Source organism: Mauremys mutica, chromosome 24, assembly GCF_020497125.1.
Source record: "Mauremys mutica isolate MM-2020 ecotype Southern chromosome 24, ASM2049712v1, whole genome shotgun sequence".
Lineage (NCBI taxonomy): Eukaryota > Metazoa > Chordata > Testudines > Geoemydidae > Mauremys > Mauremys mutica.
Genome location: NC_059095.1, coordinates 7,876,985 through 7,901,075, shown reverse-complemented (window position 1 = coordinate 7,901,075; position 24,091 = coordinate 7,876,985). Strand labels below are relative to the sequence as shown.

At 52.1% G+C, this 24,091-nt stretch overlaps 1 protein-coding gene across 3 annotated transcripts; it reads left to right on the top strand.

The window, feature by feature from the left end:
- Nucleotides 1-5,288: 5,288 nt before the first annotated feature.
- TNFAIP8L1 (TNF alpha induced protein 8 like 1) lies at nt 5,289-23,226 on the top strand. Of its 3 annotated transcripts, none has more exons than XM_044998890.1 (2): nt 5,289-5,515; nt 21,110-23,226. In XM_044998890.1, the coding sequence occupies exon 2, from the start codon at nt 21,115-21,117 to the stop codon at nt 21,673-21,675; it is 561 nt and encodes a 186-aa protein (XP_044854825.1). In that variant the 5' UTR covers nt 5,289-5,515; nt 21,110-21,114; the 3' UTR covers nt 21,676-23,226. The 3 variants fall into 3 exon arrangements, with proteins under 3 accessions (XP_044854825.1, XP_044854826.1, XP_044854823.1); XM_044998891.1 differs by lacking the exon at nt 5,289-5,515 and adding an exon at nt 11,819-11,936; XM_044998888.1 differs by lacking the exon at nt 5,289-5,515 and adding an exon at nt 15,499-15,585.
- The last annotated feature ends 865 nt before the right edge of the window (nt 23,227-24,091 follow it).

Sequence of the window (24,091 nt, the reverse complement as noted above, 5' to 3'; positions counted from 1 at the left end):
GTGATCTTGGGCAAGTCACTTCCCTGCCTTCTGACTCCGTTTCTCCAACTGTAAAATGGAGATAATGATGCTGGCCTAACTTGCAAAGTGCTTTGAGATCTACCGTTGTAAAGAGTGAGGTGGTGGTATTATTAAGCTCAGTGGACTCAGATAGATTTCCATCTGCTGAGTGGCTGATGTCAGGGTGTTTGTGTTTATCATGTGAGCAGCGTGAGGTTTATGATGTCCTCAGTGATTCATTTATTTGCTTGAGTTTTGTAAGTGATGTGAAGGGTAAGTACATTGGCAGTCGCCTAGCAACCGGGTCGGGTTTTTAATGAAATGTTTTGATGTCTTGTCTTTGGAACGGATAGATGGATAGATCTGCAGGACAGGAACACCGAGTGGCAAATAAAAACACAAGGAACTTGGAACTGGCTGTAAGCAGATGGGGGGGGGGGTGTCTCTGTCGAGCACAGTGCAAAAAGACAGTGATATGCTGCTATTGGCCTCTTTCCTCTGAAGTTAGGTGAAGTCGTAAAAACCATCCTTTAAGATAGTCCATCTAAAATCTCTCCTGTCTCTGACACCATGTGGAGTTCCGTGATCTAATCTTGCTTAGGCCACCAGAGTCTCCGAGGCCAGTGCTGAGGTTTCAAGCCAGCTTTGTAATGCAAGATCATCTATATTTTATCACTTGCCACTCAGCGGGAGACATGAACTGCAGCTGGTCTGCGTTCCGCGCCCTTTGTGCCAACGACATTTACGACTTTGTTATACGTACCTTTGAGACCAGGTTATCTGCACCCTGGAGAGATGCTGCCAGTTATCTGCACCTTGGAGAGCTGGCGTCTGTGTGCCTCTGACATTCCTACCAAGGCAGAGGAGGTGTGCAAAGCTGGCTACGGGTCCCAGCATGTCATTCCTCACGGTGCTGACTGACTGAATGGACCTCTGTGTGCAATGTGTGTGAGTCGGCAGAAAGGGGCCCCGATCAGGGAGGGAGCCCAGGTTAGTCTGACAGCCGGCACGGCAGACCCCTAGGGCCATCCTGGGAAAAGCAGGCCAAAAGGCGCACCAGTCCATGGCCATCATCTCCACTCCAGAGCTCCAGACACCGCTATATGCATGCACACACATGCACAAATACACACACACACCCCTCAACACAATGTACATTCACACATGTAAACACATGCTCACACCCCTATATACACACACTCAAACGTATAAATACACACACCCCTCAACGCACACCTACATTCACACATGTAAACACACACGCTCACACTCCTATACACACACACTCATACATATAAATACACACACCCCTCAACGCACACCTACATTCACACATGTAAACGCACACGCTCGCACCCCTACACACACACACACTCATACATATAAATACACACACACCCCTCTACGCACACGTACATTCATACATATAAACACACATGCTCACACCCCTATATGCACACACTCATACATGTAAACACACACACCCCAATGCGCACACACACACACACTCGTATATGAACACACACACACACATCGGGTACGTTCACTCTGCATCTGCGATCAAGCATCGTAAAAGTAGCCATGTAGCTCAGGGTAGCACTGGCGACAGCTCCAACTAGCTGGCCAGGATCCCACTCGAGTTAATCTGGGTCCGACCCACAGGGTCCAGGTGGGTTTGTTCTCAGGTGACTAGCCCAAGCCGCCCCCGTGCTACTTCTGGCTACACTGCTAGCTTGCTGGCTCGAGCCAAGCTAGCAAATGTCCATTTACTTGAGCTAGGAAGTTTGCTCCCAGCTGCAGTGTAGATGTTTCCATACACTCATGCATGCAAACACACACACACACAGGCTCCTATTCACACACACCCACTCTTATAAGCACACACACATATGCATAAACATGCACCCCCTTAAGCACACATACATCTAAATGTATACACATTTCACAGATTTACATTCACACATATAAAGGCAATCGTACCCCCCTACTCACATAGACATAAATATCTGTGTATGCATAATATGTATACACTGTCCTATGCACACAAACATATTTATACATACCCAGACGCCTACACACACACACTGACACACACAGTTTTAGAAATATCTAAATGCCCTTTCCCCCCCCACACACAAATCTATCTATCCATCTGCACACGTGTAAATACCACCATACACACACACCCCTCCTGTACACACCCCTAAACATAATCACACGACTACACGCACCCCGTGGACACATATCAACACATACTAACACCTACATTGGTTCCTACACACCTACACCCATATAAATATATACTGTACCTTTTACACGCACCCCTGCACATGCACACACACAAATACAGTCACACACATATGTAAATATACACACACATACATACAAGCACACACCTACGCATATTTAAATACATGCGCATATAAAGATACCTTCAAACACACGCATTCATTGTGCACTAAAGTCAATGGAAATTCTCTTGCTCCATGGGGTAACTTGTCCAGTACTGGATGTACACAGCCTGGCCAGGGAATACTGTTGTTCCTCTAGGCACCAGGAGTGGACAGAACATTGTCGACAGCTGCGATTCTAAAAATTCCAGCTGCATCCTGCTCTCTGGCCAAACTACCACAAAGTAACAAAGCTCTCTTCTCTGGCTTCAGCCCTAGCTTCCAGGGAGCAGCCGCTTTGATGATGTTAATCTGAGCAGTTAAAATAAAAGATGAAAGTTGAATAAACATTTGAACTTACCAGCAGAGAAAGAGGCGATTCAACTTCAGGCACGGAATGGTTAATGCAGGGAAGGTCTGTTCAGGGGACCTGGCTGATGCAGAAAAAAGCTGGAGTTCAAAATCTAGGACAGGGCAAATCTGTTACTACAGAGAATTATCTCCCAGGTGTCTGGCTGATGGGTCTTGCCCACATCCTCAAGGTCTAACCAATCCCCAAATTTGGGGTTGGGAAGAAATTTTCCCCTGGGGCAGATTGGCAGAGACCGGGGGGGGGGGTTGCCTTCCTCTGCAGCATGGGGCACAGATCACTTGCAGGTTTAAACTGGTGTCAATAGTGGCTTATCTGTAACTTGAAGTCTTTAGAAGCAGCAAAGAATCCTGTGGCACCTTATAGACTAACAGACGTTTTGCAGCATGAGCTTTCGTGGGTGAATACCCACTTCTTCGGATGCAAGTGGGTATTCACCCACGAAAGCTCATGCTGCAAAACGTCTGTTAGTCTATAAGGTGCCACAGGATTCTTTGCTGCTTCTACAGAACCAGACTAACACGGCTACCCCTCTGATACTTGAAGTCTTTAAATCATGATTTGAGGATGTCAGTAACTCAGCCAGAGGTTAGGGGTCTATTACAGGAGTGGATGGGTGAGGCTCTGTGGCCTGTAATGGACAGGAGGTCAGACTAGAGGATCATGATGGTCCCTTCTGACCTTAAAGTCTCTGAGTCCATGTCTGAGGTGACAGTCTGGGGTGATACAAGGGCATGATTGCATTAGGGCTATGGGATGACATGAGATAGGCTGCTCCCAGATACAAGGCAGGTATGTTGCAAGGAGATGATGTGCTGGACGAGGGACCAGGGAACGTTAGGTCCCGATTTTCAGAGGTGCTGGTGTAACTCCTGCCAGAATGTGGGTGTTTGTCTCCCAGTAGTGGCCAATCCACAGAAGACTGCTGCTTCACCCAGCTGCAGGTCTGACTATACGGCAATCGCGGGGTGGCTGCCACTCGAGCTGCCACTTTCAAATCTAGCTAGATCAGATTCCAGAGCAGTGAAGCCGCAGCAGCTAACCACTGGAGCAAGTCCCCAGGGCTCTGGGTGGGCTTGTCCAGCCTTTGCCACGCGGCTGCATTTTCCCAGCTCCAGGACCCACGCTAGCTTGGATACATCTGCTTGAAATGCAAGCACGCCCCACGACAGGCGGGCTCTGAGCCATTGGTATAGTGGGGGTGCTGGGACCCATTGAAGCAAACTGGAAATCCTGGATTTAATGGAAACCACTTCAAGCCAGGGGGGCCCAGCACCTGTGCCCCATGATTGCAGTGTAGACATCCCCTAAAGGTGGGTCATTTAGCTCAAGCCATAGCAACTCGTGCTTTTAGCGATTAATACCTGGGGGGAGAAAACAGCTGTGCATATCTCTCTTTTTCTCAGTGTTATAGAGGGTGGACAATTTATGAGTTTACCCTATAAACAGATTTATTTGGGGTTTGGAGCCCATTGGGAGCTGGGTGTCTGGGTGCTGGAGACAGGAGCACTTGCTGAGCTGTTTTCAGTTAAGTCTGCAGCCTTGGGGACGTGGTTCGGACCCTGGGTCTGTGTTGCAACCGGCTGGCGTGCCTGGCTCAACAGGGCAGGGTCCTGAAGTCCCCGACTGGCAGAGAAAACAGGCTCAGAGGTAGTCTCAGCACATCAGGTGACAGTCCCACGGGCAGGTCTCTGTGACTGCCCCCATGTAATCTAGTGGCTGGAGATGGCAAGTCACAATTAGGACTCCGGGGTGCGGCTCCTGCCACTGACTCACGGCAAGGCGGGTGACTCTCTGTCTCTCGGTTTCCCCATCTGTGAAACGGGGATAATGACCCTTCTCTCGCCAGCTAATGGCTGTTGCCGGGGCCGCATCGGCTGAGGGCTGAGCAGGCTCACGGCTGGTAATTACTATTATTATTGCAGCCTGCGCTGCTTCCCATGGAGGGTGGGAACCGGGATGGGCCGGGGAGCTGCCAAGCGCCTTGGAGTTGCTGGCGGAAGCAAAACAGGGCAATAAAGCCCGAGGAAAGAGCGAGGGAAAGCGGCAGCTGGGGAAGCCTGGGAGACAAAAGAGGCCAAGGCCTTGGCAGGGGGACGCTGACCCCGGCTCTCTGGCGGCATCAGCACACAGGGGTGCAGGAACTATTTGCATGGGGGGGGGGGGGGGCTGAGAGCCATTGAACCAAACTGCGAACCCCAGGATGGAAACCGCTTGGAGCCAGGGGGTGTGGACGCTTCCCCAGCTCCAGCACTTAAGTCTGCAGAGCTGATGCAGCCGGGCAGGGACAGGGACAGGGACAGGGGCAGGGGGCAGGGCCCCTCCTTAGTGCCAGCGCCCGGCCAGAGGCTCCCCTGGCTGGGCAGGGAACCAAAAAGCCTCCCCCCACTTCTATCAAACCCCAGCTGGAGCCCGCCCCCGCGCCCGGGCCCCATTGGCTACTTTGTAGCTAGCCCTGCGCTGCCATTGGCTGGCGGCTCCGTCACCCCCCCCCCGCTCCCCCGACTTCTCCTTGAATTTGAAACTTTGGGCTGCGCCGGGCTCGGGTTACACCGCGGGGGGGGGGCGGAGAGCGGGACCCGGGAGCGCTGCCTGGGGCTCGCCGAGCAGCCGCTGGCCCCGGGACCCGGCTGCGCCTGGCGGGCAGGGAGAGCCCGGGGGGCGCGGCGTAGCCGGAGACCGGACCGGACCCTGCCGGCCCGGGAGAGGGACACGCGCCGAGCTCCGCCGCCGGGCCGGTGCCCGCAGGAGGCGGGTAAGTGCGGGGCTGCCGCGGGAGGGGCCGGGCTGGAGAACCGAGCCCCGGTTAAAGCGCCTCCCCCCGCCCCCCTCCACGGAATCGACAGCCGCAGCCCCGGGCCACGCGGCGGGAGTCTGGGACATCCCCCCCCAGCTGAGCATCACCCTCCCGTCTGCCCCCCCCCAGCTGAGCATCACCCTCCCGTCTGCCCCCCCGCCGGCCAGGGCCTCCCCCCCCAGCTGAGCATCACCCTCCCGTCTGCCCCCCCCCAGCTGAGCATCACCCTCCCGTCTGCCCCCCCGCCGGCCAGGGCCTTCCCCCCCCACCCCCCCAGCTGAGCATCACCCTCCCGTCTGCCCCCCCGCCGGCCACGGCCTCCCCCCAGCTGAGCATCACCCTCCCGTCTGCCCCCCCGCCGGCCACGGCCTTCCCCCCCCCCCCCAGCTGAGCATCACCCTCCCGTCTGCCCCCCCGCCGGCCAGGGCCTTCCCCCCCCGCCAGCTGAGCATCACCCTCCCGTCTGCCTCCCCCCCCCGGCCAGGGCCTGCCTCCCCCTCCCCCCCCCAGCTGGGCATCACCCTCCTCTCTGCCCTGACCAGGGTTCTAGGAAGGCCCATCTCTCACCTCCTAGGAATCCGAGAGGGGAAAGCCCCGTTTCACCGGGCTCCCGGTGTAGTGTCTGAATACCGGCAGTAAATGGTTAGCTGCCCAGTGAATGTTCCCACTCAGGCTGGAGCCGGGCTCTGAGACCCTCTCCTCTCGCCAGATTGCAAAGGCCAAGCTCCAGCCCAAGCAGGCAGGGCTACACTGCTGTTCAAGCCCCGTAATGCCACCTGACCGGGCTCTGAACCTCGCTGCCAGGGGGTTTCTTCTCTTGCAGTGTAGACAAACACCCACTCCAAATGCCACAGACTGCATGGGTCCGGGAGGGTGTTGCCTTCTTCCCCTGATTTGTGACCCAATCTACTAATATTTCCCTAGCCTGGGGTAACTAAAGGGGTAGCAGGGATGCTGATGCCACTTCAGGGCCCAGTGTTCCTGCAGAACTTTCCCCCTTTCAACATGGCACCCACCAACTCCATGCTCCTGTCCAGATTTTCCAAGGGCTCAGCACCCATGACCGGGGGCAGGATTTGCCAAAGGCCTCAGCACTCAGCAGCTCCCCTTGGGGCCAGGTTTCCACCCAATGTGCTCTACTCTTCTGAGCACCTGGCTGCTTACGTGGGCATCTAAATGGGAGTGGAGCTCTATTGAAGATCTGGTTCCAGGGGAGTAAACTGTGCTGGTGCCAAGGAAGAGCACTGAAGTGCGACTCCAGTCCAAGGGACAACCAGCATGTCACTGGGATTCGAGGAGGCAGTGATTGTTCAGAATCCGTGTAACATATTGCCCCATGCCCTGAATGACTTGATAGGATCGAAGAACAGAGAACAAAGCTTGTTCCTTGTTCAAAGCTTGTTCCTTGTGGTCTGTTGCCACTCAAGAAAGAGATCTTGGCATCATTGTGGAGAGTTCTCTGAAAACATCCACTCCATGTGCAGCGGCCGTCAAAAAAGCGAACAGAATGTTGGGAGTCATTAAGAAAGGGATAGATAATAAGACAGAAAATATCATATTGCCGCTATATAAATCCATGGTACGCCCACATCTTAAATACTGCATACAGATGGGGTCGTCCCATCTCAAAAAAGATATATTGGAAAAGGTTAAGAAAAGGGCAACAAAAATGATTAGGGGTATGGAACGGCTGCCCTATGAGGCGAGATTAATAAGACTGGGACTTTTCAGCTTGGAAAACAGACGACTAAGGGGGGATATGATGGAGGTCTATAAAATCATGACTGGTGTGGAGAAAGTAAATAAGGAAGTGTTATTTACTCCTTCTCATAACACAAGAACTAGGGGTCACCAAATGAAATTACCGTAATAGGCACCAGGTTTAAAATAAACACAAGGAATTTCTTCACCCAACGCACAGTCAACCTGTGGAACTCTTTGCCAGAGGATGTTGTGAAGGCCAAGACTATAACAGGGTTCAAAAAAGAACTAGATGAATTCATAGAGGATAGGTCCATCAATGGCTATTAGCCCGGATGGGCAGGGATGGTGTCTCTAGCCTTTGTTTGCCAGTAGCTGGAAATGGGCAACAGGGGATGGATCACTGGATGATTCCCTGTTCTGTCCATTCCCTCTGGGGCACTTGGCATTGGCCACTGTCGGAAGACAGGAGACTGGGCTAGATGGACCTTTGGTCTGACCAAGTATGGTTGTTCTTATGTTATGTAAAATCAGTGGTGTTTTCTGCTGGAACAGGTGACAGTGTGGTATGATTTGTCTTCTAAAGCCCCATCCACCAGTTTAAAAAAGCAGCTCGGTAGAGGAGGGAAAGGAGCCATTTAATTCCTCTCTAAAAGGATATTGCAGATTTAGAAGGGGTTCAGAGAAGGGCAACGTGAATGAACAACGGCCTAAAAAGTCTCTCCTCTGAAGGGTGCTTGACAAGATTGAGACTGGTTGAGAGAGCATTGGACTGGGACTGAGGAGATCTTGGCTCTATTCTCAGCCCTGCCACTGGCCTGCGGGGTGAACTTAGGCATACTGCTTCCCCTTCTCCATGCCTCAGTTTCCCTATGTATAAAATGGGGATAATGATGCTGACCTCCTTTGCAAAGCACTTGCAGATCTACTGCTGTATAAAGCTCTAAGAGCTGAGGATTATTATTACGACCACCTTAGAGAGGAGGCAAATAAGGGGCGATTATAAGATTCTGTAATATAATGAATGGTCTAGAACTGATAGATTAGGAACATCTGTTCTCCTGGTCTTTGTAACACAAGACTTAGGGGATGCTCACTGAAATTAAAAGGTGGTAAATTCAAAACAGATGGACGGAACTACTTTTTCATACCATGCATAATTAGACTGGGGAACTCATTGCCACATGAAGTCACTGAGACCAAGAACTTCGCAAGGTTCAGAAAGAGACAATATATGTGAATTATCATAGTTATTGCCAATAATTTTGGAAGGGATATTAAATTTCAGGGTTTAAGCCAGGCTCTAACTATTAGAGAGCAGGGTGAGATCTATGGTGAGAGGCAGATTACCCGACAGCTGCTACTTGCACCTCTCACACTGTGAGAGACAGGATACTGGGTGAGATGGACCTTAGGTCTTATCCTGTCCGTCAATTTCTGTGCTCCTGATCTCATGAGTAACATCATATACATCTCTAGCACCTTCCATTCAAGGACCTTAAAGCTCTTAACAAAGAACTAACCCTCTTAGTCCCTCTGAGCTGCATCACCCCATTTTACAGATAGGGAAACTGAGGCACAGAGAGGCACAGTGACTTGCCTGAGGTCACCCAATGGTCAGTGGCAGAGCTGGGAATAGACCCCAGGGCTCCAGAGTCCCATTCCCTAATAACCACTAGACCATCAGTTGGCTTAAAAACAAACTTATAAATGCAGCAACCCCAGAACACAGGCTGTAAATGTTGTTGTTGTTGTTCGTTATTTGCAATACAGTCACACCTAGAGAGGGACTCAGGACCCACGGCCCTTGGCACAGTCCAGCAGTAAGTTATGCAGTCCTGGCTTGTGCAATCTTATGTCAAAAAACAATATGGGGAATGAGACCAACAGAACAGTGTGGACAAGGGGGTACCAATGAAACCGGCAAGAGTTGCACCATCAGCTGTGCAGGCTGCTCGCCACCTGCCCAGCCAGCCCTCCCCCCCATTAGGCCCAATTTGGGGTGCACCTACCACAAGCCTCCCCCCCTGCCTCATGAGAATCTTTCTTTGCTTCTAAAGTGGCTTAATATTCGCAATGATCCTTTCAAAGGCACAGACCCTGTCAGCTGGGAGCATTCCCTGTGACAGTCAGCTGAGACGTCTCCGCGTGGGGCGTGGGGGCTTGAAAGCTCCTTCTTCCTAATGAGCCTCCTTAATCACCAACCTCCTGAGCAAGGGAGGGAGGAAGTTGCTCCAGAAGAGAGAACTGCTGATCTGAGCTCGACAAGGAAGGGAGGGAGCTGAAAGCAAGAGAGATGCCTCAAAATAACTTGCGACTCCGTATCGTTGCTTCATTCTGGGACAGAGCATGATCCATCTGGTCCTGCTTCCTGCCTCTCCTAGGGAATTATGCCCAAAGTTGGAAGGATGCTGCTGTGATGGGAGCAAGCGCACTGAGGGCCAGTGGAAAGGGACCTTAAGGTGGACGGGAGCACCCCTGCCCTCCAAGAATCTCCCCTCCCTGTATTCAGGGAGCTTTCCCAGCCAGTGTAGAACTGGCCTACAGGCTCTGCTGGTCCTGCTCCCCGGCTCTGATGTAGGGGCAGGCTGGGGGCACAGCCAAGTGCCCCGTACCACAGCTAGTCTCTATTCTCAGGGCCCACAGAGGGCTGTGGGAAGGGGAGTGTAAGTCAGAGCAGCCCCAGGGCTCCTCTACTGGGACTGGGCAGGATCCTGCATGTTTCAGAATACAGGGAGTGCAGTGGTGACATAAAGCATCCCTATCTCCAGTGCAGGAACGGAGTAACTGAGGCTCAGGCTACAACAGGGCACATTCTGTCCCTGACCTCAGATGCCCCAGGAACCTCTCAGACGCCCTCTGTTGAGTGGCAACGTCGTGTGATCCATTCCCAATCCCAGGCATCACTGACATAATATTCCAGAGCAGGGGAAGGAGTGGTCGTTGAGATCTCTGCATACATCAGGCTCAGCTAGCTCGGATCACCATTCCTGCCTCCTACTGGACTTCCTTCTTGTGGCTTCCTTATATCCCTCAGCTGATGGACTCATTGGTTCTCCAGCCTCCCAGCTGGATCAGCTAATTAGTGTGTGCCTCCCCCAGCCTTTTCCAGGGGGAGCTGATTGGAGCCCCAGGGATCAGAGTGCTGACTCACCAGGCAGGTCCCAGCACTCTGTCACCCGGGCGCTCCGTGAATAGCTCAGATCAGTCGAGGGTTCCTATCCCATGTCATCACAAGTATCTGAGTGACTCAGGTGGATTGTCTCCTTATGGGGATACATTTGAGCTGTGAGCCGAGAGCCGGATCCAGGGTTCTGGTTCAGGGCCATCTCTGGTTTTTGCTCTGAGTTGGCTATTTACCAGTCGGAGCAGAGTTATTAGTGACCGTGGCCTGTTACAAAGAAGAAACCCTAAGAACTATTTCAGACGGCTTCTGGTTTCCGCCCTGCTGTGTCTGTTGGCTTCCTGCCACTCCTAATCAGTTCCATGCTTGGGAGCAGTGAGGGGCCGACGGGGGGCTGGAGTGCTAATAGCGGGAGTGGAGTGCGTGCTGAGAAATGCTGGTTGGGAGATTCTGTGAAATGAGTTGGCGAGTTCTCAGTCTGGTTCTGAACAACCAGGCATCCAGCTTACAGCAGTCACCGCTGCATTAACCGGCCCCTTGCTGATGGGCCTCAGCAAGTGAAACCAAAGAACATCCTAGTCATCTGAAACCCCGGAGTATGCCCCAAGCCATGCTGGTGCCAGGGGGACCTTCCATTGCCACTGCTGGGTGGCTAATTCAAGGCCCTCAGGGTTCTCTGCCGCAAAGCGTCAGGAACCCCAAGGGCCTTTTACAATAACACATTAGCACTTCCCTTTACGCTGCAGAGCCACCTGTCCCCTAATCAACTCCCCGCTGCCTGGCTGGGGCCTGCACATGGGACGGTGTGGGGCACAGCAACGGCAGGGGTGAGCTGCAGGCCTGGCCAAGGCAGCCCTGAGCCAGGCCAGTTTCCCGCTGTCCTAGCCCTAGGCTCTCGGGGCCTGGACTGAGGCCTTGCCAACTCGTTTCACAGCATCCACTGAACAATGTTTCTCAGCCCCTACGAGCCTTGCAGCAGGCCCAGCTTAGGCCAGGCCTGGCTTGCACCAGGAGGGAAAACAGCCCGTGTTCCCGGAATAGAAGAGTCCCATGTCTTCTCCCCCGGTCCTGGCCCCACAATGACCCTTTCACTGGAAGCTCTCTGGGGAGGGGGCTGTCTCTTTGTTCCATGTTTGAACAACGCCGAGCACCATCGGGGGCCCTGGCCTATGACTCCGGCGCCTCTGCGCCACCACCACGCAGCCGGTAATAACAGCACCACGCCGGCCCAGCGTCACTATAAATGGGATAGGCCACCGTTGTGTGTACACATGGCTGGGCCCGGATGGCTCACCGGACTCCTGCCTCCTTTGTCAGGGAGAGGGGCTTTCCGCAGTAGCTTCCGGATCCTTCTCCTCGGACCCGCCCGCTCTGTACACAATCTGCCTCCCAAGACCTCGGTTGCTTGGCTACTGATCAACTCTTACATTTGGCCACTGCGGGAGAACTCCTGCAATGGGCCTGACTTGTTTCTTGAGCAGCTGGAGAAGGTGTAGCTAGCAAGGCTGTTGGCGCCCATGGCAACGGGTAACAACAGCGGCTGCAGGAGATGAGGTACTTCTTTAATTATTTAGTTACCCAACCCCCAAACGCCCACTAAAAGTCAGGCCTGGGAGGGAGAGATCCTGACGCTTGTCATAACAGTGCTGCCGAGGGCATCTGGAGTTGGCTGATATAGGGAGTGTTACCTAATGGTCGGAGCCGGTGACTCTGTGGTCTTGCTCTGGGTGGTTACGTCACTTCACTCTTCTCTTTCCCAATCTTTAATGGTCGTATTACTGCTTCCCTGGGATGGCTGCGAAGCTTAATTAAATGAGGGTCCCTTCGCGGCTCTGAGAACTGCTGGGTGGTACTGCAGGGCAGAGCCATACGAAGAGAAGCGAAAGGGAAGGACGGTTGTTGAAATTCCTTCACCCCTTTACAGAGCCTGGCTGGCTTGCCCTAGATGCGGGCAGAAGTTTAAATGTGCGTATAGGGGGTAGCCCTTGTGCGGCTCTGCACCCCTTTGGGATGCCCACGCACAGGGGATATTCCGCATACTTCAAGGCCCCTTTGTACAGCCAGGGCGGCATAAAGGGGCCTCGGTGTAACTGAGAACCAGACCCAAGCAGGGCGCCTTGCCCCAGTGTAGACAAGATAATGGCACGGTGAAGCACTGGGCACCGGATTGCTCTGCCCTTGTCAGGCTCTGGGATGACACGCTGCTGTCCGGCAGACCCGGGTTAGACCTTCGGGTGGCAAGGCTTTCCTGCCAGGCTTGCTTTCCACTGCACTGGCAGGGAAATGGTGGAACAGCTGAGTTCCAGGGCAGCCAGGGAGCATCTCGACCCCACACCGCGTTCATCTCTGGTTTCCCAACCAGCTGGACAGATGCCGCTCCCGCTGTTTAACGCCCCCTCTGAGCGGAGAACTTTCGCACCCGAGGAAACTTTTGATGGCAAGTTATAAATCCAGGGAAAACGGGGGGGATCGAGGGGGCTTCGATGAACGCGGCCCTAACAAGCGCCAGGAGGAGGAGGTGCCTGCCTGCTCCCAGCGCCTCTTTCCACATGCGGTAAGCTCGCTCTCCACGCTGACCCATAAATTATTCAAGTGCCTCTGTGCTGCTCTATGAAATATTCATCCCGCCATCAAGGGAGCGGTGGGTGGGTGTTCGGCGGGAGAAGGGGAACGGCTGACGGTTGCTCCGGTAATTGAGACCAGCATCGTCAGGAGTGGAAGCAGTGCAGGTGTGCAGCGTCGGGAAGAAATAATAAATCGTTACCTCCACTCCCTTCCCAGCTTGTGGAATGGGAGGGGGCCGGGCTCAGGCTCCGAAGCCCGCCCCCCCGCGGAGCCGTGCTGATAGCAGAGGCCCCCGGGAGGACAACATTGCCGGAGTTGGATGTGGCGCTGCAAATTGGCTCCCTGCACACACCTGTATGTGTCAATTTTGCCTAATCCCTTTCAAATGTCACCAGCCTCCGCTGGGTGCTGGCAGGATGACAGTGTTTTCAGATTCACGAAGCGCCCGTTTTCTGATGTGTCACAGGAGGATGCTTTTAAAGGATCAGGCCTGATTCGGCCCTCGCTTCCGCTGGTAGCTGCAGGAGTTATTCCTGATGTGCACCACTCTTGGGGGCGGGGCGGAGGGGGGGGAGATCAGCCTTTGTCTCTGTTACATGCACCCACAGAGGAAGGCTTGTGTCAGCATCTCAGGAGCAGGCGGGGCTGGGGGAACCGTGAAGCTGTCGCCGGATGTGCAGAGGTTACCATGTGCCACGTTTACGGGCGAACTGAAATGTCCGTATGCCGTTTCAGTCCTGTGGTGTGCGCCCTCCCCAATGGAAGGGTTAAAACTCAGACCTGGTCTAAGTGGCTGCAACACTGCGGAGGTCAAGGGCGGCTCTTACTCCTGGGCCAGGTCCTCTGTGTTTGATCAGCCAGGGAAAGCGGATTCTGACGCTATGCGCTTTCTAGCTTAGTGTTCTGCTGGTCAGGTCACGGCTGTCACTTGATATCCGGGGGTGGCATTTGGTGATGCTCTCGCCGCTGCAGGCCCTTCAGTTAAGCTCTGATTAAAACTCAGTTTGTTTTTTCCTCCCTGCAAGTTGCCCTTGCTGCAGAGTGGCAAAACTCACTCTGCGCCGGGGGCCGACTTTGCATGTGCAAAGGAACGCCTTTGTAACTGCCTTGGGTTCAGAGCACCTTCGTGAGAGCTGGGGAGGGGCTCTCTGTGGTTTGGGGCCTAGAGGAACAGGTACAGAGAGAATCCTGTGGATGAACAGTGTTCGCTGGAACTCCACTGGCTTCCCCTACTCCCCATGGATAGTTCAAGGTTCTCGTTCTTCCCTTTAAGGCTTTGCATGAAGCCACTTCTGCTTATATCTCCGCTGTGGTCTCTGGCTACTCCCCGTTGTTCTGATGATGAAGCCGCCTGACCACCCGCTTCTCCCACCCTCGTCTTTGTGCCTCCTTCCATGCCCGTGCCTGAGGCGTGAATTGCTCCAGGTGCCTGGCCCTTCCTCATTCCAATCCCTCCTATCGCCAGATCCATCAGCGCTCACGTCTGGCAGCAAAACCCACTGAATCAAAGCCAAAGACATGCTTCAATGCAGAGTCATGCTGGTGGATCAACATCAGTGAACAGACAACACGGCTCAAGCCATCCAGCAAGCCAGGAAAGCAGCTCGCTGCTCTGCTGTAGGTAGCAGTAGCTGCATCCTCGACGGGGAGAGAAACTGAATCCTGAATTTGGGCATGGCAGATTAAAACACGCTCCCAATTTGCCTTGGAAGATCTCTCTGTATATTCAGGTACTTGCCTGGTCCTCATCACCATTGTTTTTGAGCACCTCACAATCTTTATTTATCCTCACAACACCCCTGCGAGATAGGGAATTGCTATTTCCCATTGTGCATATGGAGAAACTGAGGCACAGCAGTGCTTGCAGCATGGGTAGACATCTTGAGCTAGCTGGATAAAGATAGCAGGTCAGCTGCCCAAGTACAGTCCCACCCAGGACCCTAGGTATTGTCCCACAGGGCCAGGGCTGGCTCACTGCTCTGCCCATTGCAACCTGGCTATGGCCCCTCTGCACCAGGCCTGTGACCATCTACAATCTTCCTGCGACCCCTTGGTGAGCCGTGACCCACTGCTTGGGAAGCAACCCTGTCCAAAGTGACTTGGCCACAGACTTTCTGTGTGACCTTGGGCAAGCGGAGAATTGAACTTCAGTCTTCTGCATCCTAGGAGTGCAACCTAGCCACTGAGCCATCCTTCCTCATGGTCATGTTGAGGTGTCCAGGCTCCCAGCGGCAGGAGAGAGATCTGAGAGCACTTCAGGTGTCTGGAAGAGAAGGGACAGCAGAGAAGGCTGCAGTCTTGGATGCTGCATCTTCAGCCCCATCCTTCCTCTCGACAGAGCCTTGCTCCATTTCCCACAGTTGTGTCACAGCCAGCACTTTCAGAGGCTGTTGTGGGTTTGTTTTTTTTTAGAGGTGTTTTCAAACTCCAGCAGAGCTGGAAGCGTGAGTGACAGGAAGGAAATCTGCTGGTTTATTTCCGTTTCTAACTTGTGCTGGGGCAAAACTGCCTCTTCCTCTGTCGGCTGATAAAGCAGCGCCGCGGTGAACAATGGAACGAGTAGGAGGCTCTGCCTGACGGGCTCGTCTGAGCAGGAAAATGTCTCATTCGAGGGAAATCTCCAGTCGCTCGCTAAACGGTAGCGTCTGCCCAATGGGAAGTGAGCCATGTTTCGGGGGGCGGGGGAGCATGTTGAGAGGATAGTAACAGATTAGCAGGAGAGAGGGGTTCGGCACGGAGGGAAGGTGTCTGAATTAATTCATTCATTCCCCAAGTCTGGGGTGATGCTGCTTAGTCCCGTTTAGAGCCCCCTGGCGTGCAGTGATCCTTGGAACTGGATGAATCAGGAGCAGCACAACTCTCTGCAGAGATTAGACTGGCACTGGAGAGACCTGAGTTCCTGGCTCTGCAGCCGGCCGGCGGGGTGACCTGAGGCAGATTGCTCCCTGAGACGCAAGGGAAATGAGCAACAGAAATTAGAAGAGGTTTGGAAAATGTGACCTGGGAGGAAAGGTTGAAAAACCGGGCCTGTTCGCTCTAGGGAAGAGAAGGCCAAGCGAGGGGACGTGATTAATATGTAAAAGGTTGCTATAGAGAGGACGGTGAGCAGTTGTTCTCTGTGTCCACTGAGGGTAGGACAAGAGGGTGTCACCTTAGTTTGCAGCAGGAGAGACTGAGGCTGGATATGAAGGTAAACTTTCTAACTCAGAGGGTGGTTAAGCTCTGGAACAGGCGACCTAGAGGGATGGTGGAATCCCCATCACGGGAGGTGTTTAAGAAGAGGTTGGACTAATAACCCCTGTCAGGGACGGTCTAGGGTTATTTGGTTCTGGCTCAGCGTGGAGGGGCTGGACTAGATGACCTCTCAAGGGCCCTTCCAGCCCTCCATTGCAACGATTCCATTTCTCCCCGTCTAAAGCGCTTCGAGATCTGTGGCTGAACAGTGCTATGTAAGAGTCAGTCATTGTTAAATTAATAGTGCGAGGGAGTGTTGTGTGGTGCCTGTTACCATGGTTGCTTACAGGGATGTATGGGTGTTGCGGGCTTTTTAGAGAAAGTTCCCTTTGCTGGGCATTTTCTTGTTTTTAAAGGATTGTGTGGATGGAGGTCAACCTCAGCTGACAAAGGTTTTGGGTGTGGGAATTTCTATTTATACGGGTGCCTTTCGTGATCCCAAGGTGCTTTGCAAACTTCAGGCACACAGCAGCATTGAAATGCAGCCACCTCTGGGGTGAAGCCACCAGCAGGATGGATAAGGCATCAACAGGTTGGAAGGAGCAGAAATTTTGGGCAAGGACAGGGAGGCAAACCCTTACTCTCCCAGAAAAGACCCTGGGAAGTGTAATGTCTGTGCAGAGCAGAGAGGATCACAGCTGGTAAGGTCACATGCTCTAACATGTGCCAGATTCATTTTCTCTTCTGTCGCTTGTGTTCAGTTCTGCAGCCTGTGCTCTGCAGGAAGTCAAGCTAGATTATCAAAATGTTCCCTTTAAGAGCTCAGCGTCGGTTTGCTCTGAAAGGACAAATGTCTTTTAGGCCAAGGCCCTGAGCTGTGACAAAGGATTCTGGAAGCCCTAGCTTTTTGGGGGTGCTTGGTTTGAGACACCATAGAGGGGCCTGATTTTTCTGAAGTTCTGAGCACTTCCAGCTCCAGAGAAAGTCAGTGGGAGCTGGGGATGCCCAGCGTGCCTCCAATTATTCCTCTCCCAAACCGGGGACTGCTCTGGAAAACTAGGGCCGTACGGTTTCTGGGTCTCAGTTCTGCCATCTGTGAAATAGGGATCAGGCCAGCATAAGAAGGCTTCCACCATAGAGAAACAGCTGCCTAGCCAACCTTCTCCCCACCGCCATCTCTCCTAAGGCAGGCGCTCAGAGCGGTCATGTCACTACCCTTGCTCACCCAACTTGAGTCGTCGATCTTTGGAAAAGACACTGGCAGACAGCGGAGCTGCCCTACCAGTGCCACAGCCACAGCAAAGCTAACTGCAGCCTCCCACGAGCAGGGGAAGTTAACTTTCTGAAATGCAGGTGCTAAATCATAGCCCCCATACTGCCGCCCACGCCCCTGATTGAGCGGCTCTGTTTCTCTCTCCCTTGCTTTCTCTCTCCTCTCTCGCAGGCGGCCTCTCTCGGTACCAGCTTATCTCTCGTATGCCTGTCGGGCAGAAAATGAGCCTGTCCTGTTAGGAGGATGCCTGCAGCTCCAGCATTGCAGGCTGTATTTTTTCCATTTCTTTATTAGTAAAGAGAGAGCCCTCCAGCTCCCAACTCACGCTGTTAAAATCAATGTTTTCACATAAAAGGAAATACTTGCAAACCTTTGTTTCCAAAGGGCTGTAAATAACGCTGCGTGGAACATCTTGCAACAGTACCGGTTTTGACGGCTCTGTTACTGCTCGCTTAATTTATACCCTCCTTAAGCCTTTCCGTGAATGCCCCCTATTTGCAGGGGTTTAGAACTTGCAATGGAAAATTCCTGGCGGGCTGGGGCTTGGTGTGCTGGCTCCCACCGGCACCTTTGTCATCCGACCTGGGGCAGCTCTCCTGCTTAGCTGTATTGCTACCAGTGGCGGAACTGATTCAGAGTCACCAGTTCTATTAGCTGGACTGTTGTGCCAATGTAAACCCTAGGATGACAATGATCTTGTGCCAGCAGATCGAGGGATGTGATCATTCCCCTCTATTGGACATTGGTGAGGCCTCATCTGGAGTTGTGTGTCCAGTTTTGGGCCCCACACTACAAGAAGGATGTGGAAAAATTGGAAAGAGCCCAGCGGAGGGCAACAAAAATGATTAGGGAGCTGGAGCACATGACTTATGAGGAGAGGCTGAGGGAACTGGGATTATTTAGTCTGCAAAAGAGAAGAATGAGGGGGAATTTGATAGCTGCTTTCAACTACCTGAAAGGAGGTTCCAAAGAGGATGGATCTAGACTGTTCTCAGTGGTAGAAGATGACAGAACAAGGAGTAATGGTCTCAAGTTGCAGTGGGGGAGGTTTAGGTTGGAGATTAGGAAAAACTTTTTCACTAGGAGGGTGGTGAAGCACTGGAATGGGTTCCCTAGGGAGGTGGTGGAATCTCCTTCCTTAGAGGTTTTTAAGGTCAGGCTTGACAAAGCCCTGGCTGGGATGATTTAGGTGGGTTTGGTCCTGCTTTGAGCAGGGGGTTGGAGTAGATGGGGTTCCAACCCTGATATTCTATGAATAGTCTAAAGCACCTTCCACTGGATGATCTCAAAGCGCTTTATAAACCTGAGCTCACTATCTTCCCCCCATGTCAAGTAGATAAGTATTATTAGTCCCAATTTACAGATGAAGAAACTGAGGCATGTTGAAGTGAAGTGACTGGCCCCTGGTCACCCAAGGAATGTACAGCAGAGCTAGGAATGGAATCACAACTCCAAATTCAGTGCTTTAACCACTAGACTATGCTCCCTCCTTTAAGCACAATCTCTGTTATTGGGCATACTGCTGTTTGTAGCACTAGTGGAGAGGACACAGGACTAGGATGCAGGAGACCTGGTTTCAATTCCTGCCACGCACCTTGTGCCACTCTGTGCCTCAGTTTCCCCATCTGTAAAATTGGGATAATGATACTGCCCTCCTTTATAAAGGGTTTGGCGATCCACAGCTAAGAGTTAGGAATTATAATCCATAGCACCTGTGTCCTCATTCCCTGCCCCTGTTTGAATGACTCCATTTCCGCTGACCAGTAAAGCCATCTCAACCCCAGTTTTGGTGTTACTCAAAACCTTTGAGAGGTGCATTTTCAGCAAGGGCTAATGATTCTGGAGACCCCTTAAAGGGGCCTGACTTTCAGAGAGCACGTGCCAAAAGCTTAAAGTACAAATATTAAAGAGCATGATTCCGGAGGGTAAAGGTTTGAAACTGGATTATTTAGGAAAGGGAGACACTGAAAATGCTTCAGAGCAATCGACTTATTAATGGCTTCACCCCAGTGGCCTGGATTACCTTCCCATCCCATATGATCTGTATTATCATAGCGCCTGGGGAGTGTTTCTCATTGACCAGGACTCATTTGTGCTAGGAGCTGTACAAACATATACAGCCTCTTATGTGGTGTTCCTCTTATACACGCAGTGGCTGAGCTCGCAGCCCCAGAATGCCTTCCCTCTAAGAGCTTCCCCGAAGCCAGCGCTGTAATTTTTGCCCGTCGGGTCAATGCAGTGAAACACATTTTTATTCATTGTGTTACAACAGCAGCTAGCCCCTCCAGCCAAGCTCAAGGCCCTGTTGTGCTAGGGGCTGTAGTGGCAGTCTCTGCCCTGAAGCACTTACAACCTAAACAGACAAGGGGGCAGTCAAAAGGAAGGGTTGTTACCCAGATTTGACCAATGGGGAAACTGAGGCAAAGAGCGAGTCAATGAACGGTCACAGAGCTGGGACTTAAACTCAGATCTCTTGAGCCAATGAAAGCGCCAAACCAAATTTGTTCAAATTCAGCGTAAACAGGTCCCACCGTATGCAAACAGCTGCATCACTGACCTGCTTCTCTTTGCCATCTGTCCTAACATGAGAGCTTGTAGTTATGGCCTGCAGTGTTGCTATTCCAGGCAGGATGAATCCCAGCACCTGTGTTGCTTCATTTGCTTGTTTCGGTCTCTAACACAATCACTGGCTAAGTGGCTCAGTTTGTGTTCGTGAGTCCTAGGCAGGTCTTGTCTGTCTCTAGGTCTTTCTCTTGCCTGAATTGCTGCATTCATGTGTGTGCAGCCTTCATCTAAGCTGATAACCTTGCTTATGAGCTCGTCACTTCTTTCTTCATTGGCGGGTTTGCAGGAATCAAATTCCCTCACGCAGCGCCGGTGGGGCACGGCCGGAGAATCGGTCCCTGAGTAATGGTGAGCACAGGTTATCATCCGGCCAGGAAACTGAATTGGTTCCGGAATCCAAACTCTGGCATAGCAGGGAGCCGGAGAAATGGAGTGCTTTGATGTACTTTGACAAACACAAAAGGAAACCAGCAGGAGTGCTGCTCTCTGGCAGGTTGCAGGGACTGAACAAAATTATATCCGCAAACGTGGCGTATAATGCTATCCGCTCTCAGGGTGCGAGCTCTGCTGTGCTAAAGGGCCGCTCACCAGCCACACGACCAACAAATGTCACGTGGGTCTCCCCCTCAAAGAAATGAGCCAGATTTTAAGGCAGGCACATTAAAATGACTGGGTGATAAGTCTTATTCTGCATAGGTAGCAATACAGATCCCAGGTGGGAAGACAGCAATATAGGTCTAATGGGCCTTTCCAATGTACGCAGTGCATCGACCTTCCTTTGATGTTTAGGGGATTTTAGTCCACAGTAATACCTAGCCACTAAATTACACCTGTTCCCAGAAAGGAGAAAAGAACCCAGAGTCTTGGGGGTCCTAGTCTCCTACTCTGTAAATCATATGCACTCCTAAAGCTGAGTACAGACCCCAGGCGTCCTGATATTCAGTCCCTGCCTGTTCTGACCACTAGACCCTCCTCCTATCCCAAAGCTGGAATAGAATGCAGGAGGCCAGATTCCCAACTCCCTCTGCTCTATTAGACCAAGATGCTTTTGTGTGTGTGTGTGCGTACCTGGGCCAGGAGGGGAGGGATCATTACTCCAGGGCAAGGGCTGAATCACATGGTCGTGTTCCCTTTTTTTTCCCCCTTCCAGAGAAGATGGACACCTTCAGCACCAAGAACTTGGTTCTGCAAGCTCAGAAAAAGCTCCTGAGCAAAATGGCCTCCAAGACCATGGCGAACATCTTCATTGATGACACCAGCAGCGAGGTTCTGGATGAGCTGTACCGGGTCACCAAGGAGTTCACCCACAACCGCAAGGAGGCCCAGAAGATCATCAAGAACCTGATCAAGATCGTCATGAAGCTGGGGGTACTGTACCGCAATCGGCAGTTCACCACCGATGAGCTGCGGCTGATGGAGCACTTCCGCAAGAAAGTGCACACCCTAGCCATGACCGCCGTCAGCTTCTACCAGATAGACTTCACCTTCGACCGCAGGGTCATGTCCAGCGTGCTGAACGAGTGCCGCGACCTGCTCCACCAGGCCGTCAACACCCACCTGACAGCCAAGTCCCACTCCAGGATCAATCACGTCTTCAACCATTTTGCGGACTACGAGTTCCTGTCGGCGCTGTATGGACCTTCTGAACCCTACCGCACCCACCTGCAGAGGATCTGCGAAGGGGTCAGCAAAATGCTGGATGAGGACAACATATGAACCAGCAAAGACAAGGCCTGAGAGCAAACGTTTGGCTCTTTGCCTGACTCTACAGGCTGCATTCTGGTATCCATGAATTCAACGGCAAGATGTCTGTTTTCAGTGGGGTCAGGCCTTCTCGCTCGCTCTTCCTCCACGGTGCTGAACGTCTTGCTCTTTCCTTTTTTTCTCATGAAGACCAAGGACCCTTCACTTTCTGTCTAAATGAGGTTGCAATTTGCTGCTTGTTGTGGTAGCTGGAATCTCTTCACCTCACTTTAGCTCCCTAGTGAAATTAAAATGAGACAAAGCAGCTTCTGTCTCTATCCTACTGGGGCACAACCACACCAAAGGCGGGGTTGTTTGTATGAGTGAGACTGGAGAAAATGCTCTTTTTTTGCACTGGCTTGAGTCTCCGCTTTGGAACCCAATCCAGTGTCTATAACCCATCAGAGGCCAAGCCCCGCAGCCCTTACCCACAGTTCATGAGTTCTCTGATTAAAGGTCCTTGGTCTCACTGTATATATTTTTATCCACCAAGTGCTCTTAAACCCACAATTCAGAGTCCAAGGAGTCCTGCTGTAGCAAAATCTCTCTCTCACTTCTAAATCTATTTTCATTCTGTCACGTGAGGGGGGAAACCCACTATGTCTTGCGTGTAGCTTGGTTAAGATTAATTCAAGCAGAGAGCATGGAGGAGTGGTTCAGGTGTCCTGCCACTGCCAAGATGTAAGGCTGTCTCTCCTGAAGTTCAAACCAGGCTGGCTGGGTTTCAGTACAGCTTCCCTGGCCAGCGTAGAAAAGGATGAGCCATATTCTAAAATGCTTTACAAAGCAATGCTATGGTCTAGCACCCCTAGGCCTGGGAAAGTGTATTAGCACTTGCAAGCAAGAATCAGGTTGTCGTGTTTACCTCACTATTGTCTCCCGGGAGGCCAAGATCTGGATAGTGGGAGGATCTCACATAGGGATGGACCCTGCTTGGATGGATCACCCCACAAGTAGAGCCCTGCACAGATACAAAATTGGTATCCACATCCGCAGCTATGGTCTGCAGATATAAAGTGGATATCTGCAGATTTGCAGGGCTCTACCCACAGGGTCCCAGGATGGGGAGGGACCATTGAATGGGAGAGAGGCTGCAATGAGGATGGTCAGGTTCAGACACTGTTGTGGTTTGAAGCTTAACACAGGTCAGGCCTAAACTAGGGGCTGGAGCAAGAAGTGGTCATGCTCCAGGTATCACTTGCCCCTCCTGACTGCTGCCCAGTGGGTACTTTGGGCCAGTGACAGAGGCAGCCTCTCCCTTCTGTCTGAGAACGGTGGAGCATTATTTTCCGTCCATGTTCCTTTCCCATAGGGGAAAACAGGAGACTGTATTTTCAAACCAAATAGCAAATGTGCACTTTCCTCCTCCTCCTCCTCCGAAATCCAAGCTGAATTTCTCTGTCGTCAGCCTCTCCAGCTGATTATATCAATGTAATTATTTAGATTTGGCCCTTGGGGGCTTTCCCTAGTATGTCATAGGTTGGAAACAACATCTTAGATCCTAATAAATTTTAAAAAAAACAACCATGTAGCCTGGTGAATAAATAAATAAAGTTGCATCTTCCACCTGAGCACAGCACAGGGTTTGGTTACCAATTCTGTAAGTAACCAGGGTGCATTGCTGGCAGATCCTCGCATAGTACTTCTGCTGCAAAAGCAAAAACAATCTTAAGATCTCTCCTTTGCCTTTTTGGCACCAGGGTTCTGCCCAGGAAAGCGGAGATGCAGAACTGGGTTGCTGCACTTAGAGGTACAAAGCCTGAGGGGTGCTGGCGCACCCAGAGATCCTACCCACATTCATGTGAGTGGAGGGCATTTAACCTCGGGGGAGCAGGAGCTCAGATTAGGCACTTGTCACCTCTGACAGCCCCCCACTGTTTAGAAGGTGTGCGACTCTGAACCACAGCCCTGTTCACTAATTCCAATCTTTTACCTAGCGTGTTTCATCTGTAGATCTCAAAGTGCTTTACAAAGGACAGCAGTAGCATTGTCTCCATTTTATGGATAGGGAAACTGAGGAACAGAACTGGGAGGTGAATTGTCCAAGGTCACCGACAGAGCTGAAAACAGAACCCAGCTCTACTGAGTCGCAGACAAGTGCTCTGTTTACTAAGCCACACTGTTTCCAGTTAAGGACTATGGTGCTCCAGCCCTTAACCATCTGCTTTTGTCCACAGAGCAGTTACAAGGTGGGCAGTGGCTGGGCAAGCTTCCCCCTCCCCCCACCTAAACCCTGATTGGGAGGGGCTGTGTCTAGAGGGTGAGAAGGTAGTTGGGTCTTCACCCCCTGCTAACTTGGTGCCAGGAAGGGTCAATTGTGGTCATCACCTATTTAGTGGGAATTAGCCCTGAGACCAGTTTGTTGGGCATAGGCCATTGCACCACCATC